Source organism: Camelus bactrianus, chromosome 3, assembly GCF_048773025.1.
Source record: "Camelus bactrianus isolate YW-2024 breed Bactrian camel chromosome 3, ASM4877302v1, whole genome shotgun sequence".
In the NCBI taxonomy this organism is placed as follows: domain Eukaryota; kingdom Metazoa; phylum Chordata; class Mammalia; order Artiodactyla; family Camelidae; genus Camelus; species Camelus bactrianus.
This window is the reverse complement of record NC_133541.1, coordinates 96,121,729-96,133,865: the sequence shown is the minus strand read 5'-3', so window position 1 is coordinate 96,133,865 and position 12,137 is coordinate 96,121,729. Positions and strand designations below refer to the sequence as shown.

At 51.6% G+C, this 12,137-nt stretch overlaps 1 protein-coding gene across 1 annotated transcript; it reads left to right on the top strand.

Moving 5' to 3' along the window:
* The first annotated feature begins 2,686 nt into the window (after positions 1–2,686).
* Positions 2,687–9,959, top strand: CXCL14 (C-X-C motif chemokine ligand 14). Its single transcript, XM_010971645.3, has 4 exons — positions 2,687–2,964; positions 3,139–3,244; positions 6,920–7,033; positions 9,642–9,959. Exons 1-4 carry the CDS (start codon positions 2,901–2,903, stop codon positions 9,655–9,657), a joined length of 300 nt encoding a protein of 99 aa, XP_010969947.1. The 5' UTR covers positions 2,687–2,900; the 3' UTR covers positions 9,658–9,959.
* Positions 9,960–12,137: the final 2,178 nt, after the last annotated feature.

Here is a 12,137-nt window from a genome sequence, read left to right as displayed (position 1 = left end):
GAAAACTTTGGTCCCTATTTTTAGGGCCAACTACTTTTTCCCATTACAGCACAGTGTCCATGATCTCTGGTGCTGTTAGATCCTGCTTAATTAATCAGCATAGTCTTGAAACAAATGTGATAGAAATAACATTTTGTTAATAAAAAATATATTTCACATGCTCTGAAAAAGCTTGCTAATAAAGAAATTCCTTTTGCAAAATAAAAATGTATTATATTTTTTGGAGGGTAATTTGCATTAAAAGCCTTAAAAATGGGCATGCCCCATGGCCCAGCGATTCTATTTCTGAGATATGATCCAATTTTTAAAGGGCTACCGCAAAACTGAGCTACAAGAATATCTGTCACACAGCACTGCTTGTAAAAGTTTATCATTCAAAACAATCCAAATGTCCGGCAGGGAGTAATTACTTACAGTAATTACGGTGCATCTGTACAACAGAACACACTGCATCCAAAATACTTATAATAGTAGTACTTATTGAGCACTTACTTTGTGCAACAGACCATGTTAAAAGCTTTATATGCACCACCTCATTTAATTCTCACTATGCTGTAGGTACCATTATCATCCCCATCTCATAAGTGAGAAAATCAATAGCTAAAAGAGTTAGGTCACAAGCCAAGGTCACACAGCTAGTAGCTAGGATTCACACCCACAGTCTGACTCCAGACACCGAGCTCTTGGCCATTATACTATATGACCTCAAATAAAGCCATTAAAAGAGATAATGGAGAAGCAAGACCAGTCACATGGAATGATGTTGATGATACAGTGATGGGTAAAACAAGCCAGTTATTAAACAGGACATTCACACTGATCCCATTTGTGCACATGCATGTAAGCAAAGATAGAAGGGTTTGCAAAGATAACACTGTAGCATCTTGGTGTAGATTGTTGAGTGGGTTGAATTGTGTATATATTTTTTATGTTTTCTTCTGCTTTTGTTTTCTGATTGTTCTATAGCAAACATGGACTACTTCTGTGTTAAGAAAAAATACTTCTAATTTTTAAAAAATTAACATAAATGCCAAAAATGACTCCCTTGCACTCATCCTCTGTGCAAACCCAAGTGTCCAGCTGTTGGTCTTGCTTTAATTATAGCAGGACTCAGGATATGCTCTAAAGCCAATTCACAGGTTCTGCTGGCTCTTCACGGCTCAGCTTCCCCTCAAGGCAGCCAAGGCTCTCCAAGTGGGAAGAGACAGCACAGTCTTCCCATTCTACCCCTCAGCAGCCTACCCATCCCCTCCCTCCAGGATCTTCTCAGGCACTTGAGCCGCCAAGGGGCTGCTAGGCTGACTCCACAGAGCTGTGTGAGCTGGAAGAGCTTGGCAGCTTCTGATCTGGCTCCAGCTCTGGCCTGGAAGCCAAGCCCAGGGACCCTCGGAGCCTGAAACACACCATCTCCTGTCGCTGGGTCTGTTAAGGAAGCACTTCACCAAGAAGTGAAGGGCACACAGGTCTGAAGGAGGCTGAGTGGCACAGGGATAGGAGCCCCAGTTTTGCAGCCACATGTACCAGGGCCCCTCCTGACCTAGTCACCTGCTTTCTGGCTATGTGATCTTCGGCAAGTTGTTTCTTCTCTCTGAGCCTGTTCTCATGCCCATCAAATAAAGAAATTAAAATAGGAACTTGGAGGGGAACAAGAAACAAAAATTTATATACCTCTATAATATATATTACATATATAAATAGTGATGCCAATAAGTAGCATTTCCTGGGCACCAACTGCTGGTCACTCTGTCTCTGTTAAATATTTTCCATGTATGATCTTATGAAATTTTCACAGCTGCCCTATGACAGGCACTGTGACTACTCTCGCTTTACAGATGGTGAGACAAAGGTTTAGAGTGGTGAAGTCACTTGCACTGGCAAGCAGTGGAGCAGGAATTTCTACAGCCATGCCTGGGCCCACACCACCACACCACACAGCCTGGCACAATTTCTAGAACATGGACTTCATCCAGATGGTTATTATGGTCATGTTTCCCTGCTAGGCCACTGCCTAACTTTGGAGAATGAGGTGACAGTGAGGACCACCCCTTCCCCCGCCTTCTCCCCCCACCCCCAGGCTTCTGGAACAGCCAAGGGGCCACATACTTTTAGAAGCCTTCCTCTTAGAGTAACCAAACCTCCCCACACACTCTTTGAGCCCACTTTCCTACTGTACATCCTCCAGCGACCTCCCTCCAGACCTCCTGGCCTTGTACTCTGGCCACCAGGGCTGCTGGCCCAACAGGGATTGCTCACGCCCTAGGAGTCAGGCCTGCTGGCACTCACACCTGGCACCTGCCCCAAAACCCTTTTAGGTCTCCTCAGAGAATCTGGGCCGCGGGCCTGGGTCTCCCAGAGGCTCAGAATAGCAAGCCAGAGGGAATCACTCGAATCAGAAAAGCAGTGCCCTTAAGCAGCCTCTCCGGGGTCACTGGTTGTGTGCGGGTGCTGGAGCCTGGGCGTGCAAGTGTGTGGAGAGCGTGTGTGGGAGCGCGAGAGTAGCGGCTGTGGGTCTCGGTGTGCGAGTGCGCGCGTGGCTCCGACTGTACGCCTCTGTGATCACGGTCCCGGGGCGCGCGGCTGGCGGGGAAGGTCTCCTCCCCCCACTGCGTTGAGAAATCTCAGTGAGTCACCGAGTGGTTCTGCATATTAATGAGCTCACTCGCAGCGAGGGCAGGAGCGGATTTAAAAGAGGCCTGAGAGGGCGGAGGGAGGCTGTGGAGAGAGCCGGGAGCCGAGCGCAGAGTGCAGCGCTGTCACAGCCCCGAGGCTATCACCGACGGGCGCAGCGGGAGCCAGTGAAGTCAAGAGGTGCGCTTCGGGCAGAAAGAGCAGAGCCGCGCGCAAGGACGCGCGGGCGCCCTCCCCGAGTCCCTGCTCCCGCGCCGTGCCCCTCGGCCAGCATGAGGCTCCTGACCGCAGTGCTGCTCCTGCTGCTCCTGGCGCTGTGTGCCTTGCTCGTGGACGGTGAGTGCTTGGAAGGTCCTTTGGCGCCAGCCTGTCCTGCCCTGGGGAACCCCCAGTGCCAACTGCTAGGCTTCTGGGGATCCCGGAGGCTGTAGGTGGGCACCGAGGGTGGTCAAGGAGTTGCGAAAGAGACCCCGCGCGCAACTGAGCGGCTCCCTGCGCGCTCTCTCTTAGGGTCCAAATGCAAGTGCTCCCGGAAGGGACCCAAGATCCGCTACAGCGACGTAAAGAAGCTGGAAATGAAGCCAAAGTACCCGCACTGCGAGGAGAAGATGGTTATGTGAGTTCTTGCGATTGGCTGTGGGCATGTGCGCACTACTTTTAACCCGGGGCTGGGGCACTGCTTAGGGCTGGGTCGGGCTAACAAACCTTTCTCTCAGCCTTTAAAGAGCCTTTATAAATGCCCAGCGAATCCTTAGGACGCTGGCACGGCAGTCTGGAGGAGAGTTTGAAAAAAGGGTCATGGTACTGTGCTCCGGAAACAGCCTCTCTCCAAGGAGTTGGCCCTTGCTAGGATTTCGAATGGGCAGCCTAGGTGTTGCACTGCTCGCCTTTCTAGGGTGATCAAGAATTAAATGGCTCCCATGTGCCAACTTAGAACACCCGGATTGAAATGACTCAAAATATGCCCAGAACTATTAAACTTGCACCCAAACTGTGAAGCGTGCTGCCTTCCTGTTACTGGAGAGAGGATTAAAGCAAACATTGTCTGAACTCCTCAGAACCTCCTTTCAGAAACTTTTTCTGATCAGGCGACCACAGCCAGTCAGTTTTTGGCTTCTAGAGATTCCATTTTCAGAATGATCCTTGCTCTCCCGACACTAGCTGGACTCCTGTGGGTCCCCGTCCTAGGGAAAGGGCTCTGCTGGGGTTAACGTGCCATGAGGCTGTAGCCCTGCTTGGTGGGGATGCAGGGAATATTTTAAAAACTGGGGCAGAGCGAGAGAACACTGAGTTTCCTTGCTCCTCTGCCTTCCCAATTAACCACTTGAGGCCAGCACCACTGTTCCCCATCAATACCCTCTTGGCCAGGAAGGGAGCCCTTGGCAAAGCAGCTACCAAATATCTGCCACTGACCATTGGCCCCCTCTTCCCCTCCCCCAGAAACAGGACACACTTTATTCTCAGTCTGGGCAAGTGCCTCCCATTCACTGGCCCTGCTGGCCCCAAGGCCTCCACACAGTGTCTGCCGAGGCAGCTCCCACCCCTCACCACCACCTGGGGGCTGCACAGTTGGGCTGAAGTTAGGGGAACTCAGAAAGCCACTGGGCCTGAGCTGAACCCCTCTGCCTTCCTTCCTGGACACCTAAATTAACTTCCTGTCCCTGCCCCTCTGCCCTGCCCCTTGCCTTGCAGACCCAGGTTCAGAAAAACTGCCAATAAATCCTTTTGGGTGGCAGCCAGAGGTCACACAGCTGAGGGAGGAGCTGCAAGCCCCTCAGGGTTCTCAGTTCATGGACTGAGAATGACAGGGACGTTGCAAGTTAACTTTGCACTCAGTGCTGAAAAATGCCCCACATGCCAGGCTGAGCTGCTGGGTCCTTACAGGGAGGAGGAGGGGGGTATGGAGTGCAGTGACATCTCAAAAGGACAGAACCCCCAGTAAACAGGGGGTTCCTCTCTTCCGTGGCTATACTTTTCAGAGTAGAGAGGAAACTGACAGCCAGGCAAGTGCAAGAGAAAGCTTTATGTTGCCTTGTGAAAACTTGCAGGGGTCTCATGAGATCCATACACAGTCACCCTCTCCTAAACCTCCAGCCCACACCCAGGAACTCACCCCCAACCCTGAGGAGCTGGAGATCTTCTCCCCTCTCAAGCTCCTAAGACTCTCCAGATCACACGAGGGACCAGCACTTTTTGCCAGAGCCAGTTTTCAGCACCAAAGCTGAACTAAAGGAAATTTTCCAGCTCACCCTGAGTCACCCAGAAATCTCTGATGAGGCTGGGGGTGCAGCCTGCTTTGTAAGTGGGAGTCCTTGTACCCAGAAGGGTCCAGGAGTGTCCAGATTCTAGAAAGGGCAATTTGTGTCATATACCCACCAAGCTTTTAATGGAAACCCTTGGCACTCCAGAACCACTGAGGACAGGGACAAAGGACCCAGAATTTCTCCGTAATTGCTGGGGGCAGAAATCCTGTCTTCACCCCACAACCAAGTTTCAAGTCCCCAGATTATGACAGAGCATTTGAGCACAGTGGTAAGGAAGGTTGAGCATGCTCTCCTTCTGCCCTGACCTTCAGGATTTGGGAGCCTCAGCCTGCACACTGACCCAAGTGAGGAAGAGATTTTTTTTATCAGGCTTGGCCACATCTTTTCATTCCAAGTGCAAAAGCAGCCTTGTAGGCAGAGAGCAATGCATGGGCTAAATTCCTGCAGTGACTAGGTACTACTAGGGAGGAGAACTGGACTCCGCTCTGAAGCCTGGCCCCATACTTGAGACCTAGAAGGAGGTACCAAGGGAGTGGTAAGGACAGGTCTCATAGAGAGGACCAGCAAAGGCAGAGCCTGGTCACCTGGCCTTAGCACAAGACTTGTCCCTGCCCTGGGAAGCTTAGGCCATGGTGAGGGCCATAGAAACAAAGGACACCAGGAAGGGAAGAAGAGAACAGATTGCCCAGAAATTTTCAGCCCCTATACAGGTGGCAAAATTCAATTTTCTCTCCCTGTCAATTGGGAGACTAAGAATTCATGGCGACCCTGCTCCATTCCAGAACTCGGCCTGTACGCTGACATCTTAATGTTAGCAACCTGTGGGGTACTAGCTGATCTCTCTCCCTCCCTTCCCATTCTTTCCACCCCAACCTCCAACTGCCTCTCTTTGCCCCCTCAGCCCACTCCCCAGCACCCAGTCCACCACTATACCTTGCTCTTGCTGTGTGACCTCCTCACCTCTCACCTTACACTTTGCCATGTTCTCTAGGTGGGCCCTTATTCTTGAACACCACCCTTCCTCCCCCACCCAGAAGCTTCCTCTTAACTCCTGCCACCCTGGCCCAGCCCTGGCTGAGATAGACATAGCAGTTCTGGGCAGCAGTCTCGCCTCCCCTCCCCCTGTCCCAGGCTGAACCTCACATACTAAGGTTTCTCCTTCTCCTTGGCCATCCCATCTTCCAGGACAATTACTAATAACAGTAACTATTCATTGTGCTAGGCAGTTTGCATAGATTCCAAATTTAATCATCCCAATAACCTTAAGAGGTATGTCCTATTATTATACCCATTTTATGGATGAGCAAACTGGGTTCAGAGAGGTTACCCAAGGGATTCAGACCCAGGCCCTACACTCTGTCCAGTGCCACCTGCTTCTCCACCACGTGGCTAGGCCTCCTCTGGGAGTTGGAACACTGGCTGATAGAAGCCTGAGGGTGGTCTTATTTTCCTGCCCAGGGTGAAATAACTGGGACTTCGTGCTCAGGAATCAAAATGGTCTTCAAGGCCAACAAGATTAGCTTCAGAGTCAGCAAATGCCCAGCCTCAGAACAATCTGCAGAGGATCAAGGAAACTGGGGTTTGAAGGGTCAGACAGACACCATAGCATGTCCAGACTCTGCTGTGGATCTCCTCATATCCAAGAAATGAAGTCTTGCCATGCATACTTTGCCAGCAAAGTTCAGAGGAGCTGGAAGTGTCCCCTGACCTTTGTTCCCCAAGGGAGGCATGAGTGCTGTGAGCAGCACCCTGCATGGGGATGGGGTAGGGGGTTCTGCCCCAGACTCTGGGGGTTCCAGGGGAAATGTGAGAGCCAATCACTCTGTACTGGATTAGACCCGACCATGGAGTCAGAGATTAAGGGGACAACCTTCCAAAGAGCCAGGGAGTGAGCAGATGGGTAGGGTCCCTTAGAGGCCACAGTCTCTCAGGGTCCTAATTGGGACAGACCAGGCCGACCCACAGGCCACACTGAGGGGCTGTCATTCAGGCTTCTCAATCCTCCATCCCCTTCCCCTCCATTTCAGCATCACCACCAAGAGCATGTCCAGGTACCGGGGTCAGGAGCACTGCCTGCACCCCAAGCTGCAGAGCACCAAGCGGTTCATCAAGTGGTACAACGCCTGGAATGAGAAGCGCAGGTATGCCCCACCGCCTCACCCTCCTTCCCACGGTCCAACCAGACCAGATCCTAGACCTCTTCCAGGTCATCTAGCCCCTCTAATGCGTGAACACCCACCACAGTAGCCGCAGCAAGCAGATACCCAGACACTGCTTACATACCCTCAGGGGCAAGGAACTCACCACTTGGCAAGGCAAGCTAATACTCTCTTGGATAGCCATAAGCATCGAAAATGTATCCTTCTGTAAACTAAAGTTTGTCTCATTCTAACTTTTATGTAAGAGTCTTGATTCCTCTCCTTATTTAAATAACTAAAGTTCTCTGACCCCCAATTTCCCTCTGTCAAATGGCTGGGCGAGCACCTGGCATGGCTCTCTTGGTGATTTGTGTGGTTTGATGAAACACAACTGCTTAAGTGACTGGGCTTCTTAACTATAAAGCTGTGGTTACAACCACAAGATGAGGAGGATAACTCTTTCCCAACAACATAGTCTCCTCTCAAGGTGCCCCATGCCCCCTGCTGCTCAGAAATCTGATAAACTCCTTCCCCTTCAGGTACAGGGAGGGCCTTGAGTTTAACCCTTTAAAATCAAAGCCACTCTTAACTTCAGGTGGCAGCAGCAGCCAGATGACCAGAGCCCTGAACCAAACCCCTGCACCAGATCCCTGCCCTCTATGGGCTATTTCCCCATGATCAGAAAATAGCTTCCCAGCTCTGATCTCCTGGGGTCCCGTTTCTGGCCTCAGAGAGGGAGGCAAGTTCCTGGCTTCCCTATACTACATAAACGTGAGTCTGTCCTGGAGTAGACCCGGTCCTCACATATTCAGAGACTGTTTACACCTGTATCTGCACAACCAGGGAAACAGGTTTACGTGTACACACACACACACACACACACACACACACACACACACACAGAGCTGAGTTCCACAGGAGCTGGTGCCTACATCTCATATCACACAGCAGGAAAACCAAGGCTAAGTGGGGATGGAGAGTGACTTGCTTGGGAGCACAAGGCAGAAGCTAGGTCTCCTGGAGTCACCTTCTCCTCACTACAGCAGTTCGCAGACCACACCTCTGATCTCCTCTCCCCCCTACCCTCAGCAGGCCCTTCCCCGCTAAGCTCAGCCCACGACCAGCTCTCCCACAGCTGACACTTGGGCCCAACCCCAGTACCTGAGCCTTCTGTGCTGCCACCAAAACTGCCTCATCTGCAATTGCTTGAAATAGAAACTGATGAGAGCAAGAGATTATTTTCTATGAATCTAATGGGAATGAAGCCCTCTTTCTGGTCAGGGCAGGCAGCTCACATGACAAAAGCAGGGCATGTCCTGTCCAGTCCTGTCCAGTCACCCTCCAGGCCCTGCGTCATCAAAAGTGGAACGAGGCTAACTACAGGGCCAGTTCACAGAGGCGCTGGCACATCTTCATAAGGTTGCTTTGCTGGGAGTCACTCAGGCTTCTGTGCACTTGGCCCTCTTCCCCTCCACCTGGGCCACTCCTTTGATGAAGAGGAGGCAGGTCGGGGCCCACATAGCCCTGCTCTTTTTGCTCCTGCGAATTCCACTGATGAGAGCAGGAAGGGCACCTCCGTTATCAGGCCTCTTATCATTTCATTACAAAATGAGTTCATCCCTCGTCTTTAGAACACAGGGCATCCTGGAAGAGGATGGGGCATTCCCTGTCCTCCCTGCTGCCCCCCCCCTCTGTAGAGAAGGAAAGTGTCTCCATAGAGATTTGAGATAAAGGAATCATCGTGAAGTCCTCTTTGCAGAGAGAGAAAGAGAAAATGCTGAACCTCGGACAGAGGAAGGAGGAGGCAGTGGCCGGCCTGGACCAGAGCTCCCAGCAGCTCAGAGCCCAGAGCTTCTGGCTGGCACCAGGAGCAGCCCCAGCAGGCATCTGACTTCAGTGCACAATTACTCAGGAATCAGGAATGAGGCAGACGGAGCCTTGGGCTGTCTGCATGTGAACTGTGGCCCCACGGCAGCCATGAGGCAGAAGAGAAGGGATTCCAGCCCCTAAACAGAGATGGTTTGGGAGGTGAGGGGGAAGGTCAGTTTGGGAGTGCCACGGGCCTGATAACTATCAGCCAGAGGAAGTGACCTTGAGCCACAGGCGTCTGTGACAGCCCCAGCCCCACTAACCACCCTTCAGGCAGTGGCTTCTGGAACTGGCATTTTTTTCTGGAGGACATGTATCTTTGGGCAAAATACAAAGAAAGACACAAGCCCAAATGGAGAACGAGGACGCCTCTGCCCCTGCCCCTCCCTGCCCATGCTGGAGAGAGGCTTCGTTCCCACCACAGATGTTGAGTGTTCGCTGGGAAGACCTTAAGTCTCTTGGGCCTCAGTTTTCTCATATACCAAGAGGGTTTGCTTCCTAGGGCTTTGAGGATAAAACAAGACTGCAGAGTTGGAGGCTGTTTAGAAAGGACAAAGCAAGGTTTGGGTGAGCTTTTGTGCCCACGTGAGGGCCTCCTGTGAAATGTGCCCCTGCTTCTCCCGGGCTCCTACAGCCCTGGGAGAGGCACTCCCCAAGTCCAGAGCAAAGCAGCTCAGACACTGGCCTGTCCATTGCCTGACTCACATCCTGAGCCACTAACACGGGTGTTTTTTCTTCCCAGGGTCTACGAAGAATAGGGTGAAAAATCCCTGATGCGAAAACGTCACACCAGTTGGGAGACAAGCAAAGGACTTTGCAGATTAAAAAAACAAATCCTTTCTTTTTCACAGGCATAAGACACGAATTAAATATTGTTACAAAGCACTTTTTACCGAGGGTCAGTTTTTACATTTTATAGCTGTGTGCAAAAGGCTTCCAGATGTGAGACCCTTTTCTCTTGCGCTCCAGATTCCATCTCAAGCTGCTTTTTAACCGAAAAGGGGGGAAACTCATGCCTTTCCTTTGTTAAAAAAGAAAAAGAAAGAAAGAAAGAAAGAGAGAGAAAAGAAAGAAATGCTTCTTTGTATTTGTCCAGACATCACTGTACATCTGAACTTTATAAGCGCCTGGGAGGAACAGGGCGCTTGGTTGAGACATTTCATAGCAGCGTTGCTCCCTTCGTAGCACAGGAAGCTTCCGCTCAGAGGTCCTGGCGCCTCGGCACAGCTGCCACGAGCTCTCTGGGGCTCATGGTCAGTCACAGCCGCGGGGGTGGGGTACTCAGCAGTGGCAAGCAGGGCAGATCTTGCTGCCTCTGTTCTTTGAGGAGCTTGAGTTTGGCTGCCAGAGAAATGTGCTTCATCCTCTCCGGTTAATTTTTACACACTCTAGGAAATGTTTCCAAGATTCTGGGATGGCGAAGCAGACGGTCCTTAAGGAAGGGGTTGGGTCCTCTCTCCAACCTGAGAGTTTGTGAAAGATTCACTGCTTCAATATTTAATGCTTTGAAAGCACGTGAAGTTCCCACACTGTTAGCAAAAACCTTGGGAGAAAACAAAAATACACAAATCCATGCACAATATACAGCTATAGACACACATGCTGTCGATGAGGGAGAAGCTTCACAGCCTGTTTCTTTCCCTCATGACAACGGAACATGCAGTGCTAAAGCAATCTATCTGTGACTCCCCGTGTAATTCTTCAATGTTAACCTGTGCAGTCCTCTTTTGAAAGCTAAGATGACTACACACACTTTCCTTTGTAAATACACTCTTAGGAAGGCCCCCTCCACACACGCCCCTTCAGTATATGTCGCCTTGCACTCCTGTGTCATATGCGATGTAAATGTCAGAAACCATTAGCATTGCATGAAGGTTTCATATTCTTTCTGAGACAAAAAGAAAAGTAATAAAATATATTTGAAATGTACCAAAGTTCTAGACTACTGACTTTTTTTTCTATTTAATTGAGCCAGAGTGACAATCAAATGTTTACCACATCCTGAATCAACCAGGACAAATGTATTGATGGGGGAGCTGTTGAGATCCCCAGGATTCCAGTGGGGCTCGGGCAGGGGCAGGAAGTGCCCACCGAGAGGCTGTAGGGCTCTGGAGCCAGGCTGGCTGGGAGCCGCAGCCAGGGCAAAGGTGAGGCTCAGTTTCTGCCCCTGCAAGATGGACATGAGAGTGCACACCTCATGGCACTTTTGGGGACTGAAGGAAGCAATCCACATAGAGCGCTCAGGATACCAGGGCCCAATGAGCACTTGGTAAATGTGAGCTCCTTTAATAGCCACAAGACAGGCCACTTTGCGCTCTCCACAAACCGCCCATAGCCCCGCATCTCACTGGATCCCAGTCAGTCAGCCTGAAACAGGCTCCTCTGTGCCTGCCCAGGTCTCCCACACTCCGCAGGGCTGCCAGAGGGGATACACCTCCACCCTATCTGCACTTCTTGTCTGCTACACCAGGAACCAGGAGCCAGGCACCCCTGTCCCTTCACCTCTGAGGATGGTATCCTGGCTCTGCCAACACTTATGGGGACACATGGTAAGCACCCTGCCCTCACACATCCTCCACAGAGAGCTATTACAGCCTTTCCATCACAACCACAGCCTCATCCCTGGCAGTGCCCAGTTCCACCAAATGTGTTCCTGAGGAAACTGAGGACCAGAGGGGTTAGGAAAGTTGCCCAAGGTCACTCCTCACATGGCTCCAATGGCCAAGCCCGGCAGCCTTTTTGCTGAGAGGAGCAGGACAGGGTGGGCCAAGACCATGCTGAGCCAGGGCAACTGTGAATGCCCCGTGTGAGGCCACTTTCCCTTCATCATGGAGAAAGAAGGGAGACTGGAGAGGGAGGCCCCGACACCCACAGACAGAAGAAGAGAGTCCCAGTGGCAGGGGAGAGCAGAGGCCAGGCCCCTCTCTCCCAGAGCCCTGACCCCTGCTTGGCCAGATCAGCACACCACTGGGGCCTCACCAGGGCGGGACTGCTATAAGGAACCTAGCTAAGGGAGCCTTTTCACCCTCACCCTTAAGTCCCCAGCCTCCCCACGCCCAGCCCAGCCAATGCAAAGGCCGCCCCATCTGCTGGTTGGACAGCACGGGGCATGGGATTCATTGTGCCACTCCCTCCACTTACTCTAAACATGCCACACCCACCTCCCCACCCTGGCTGGGGGCTCTATCCTGCCCGTGGTTCTAGGACCAGGACTACCTCCTCCAGCCCTTGCTGGCCC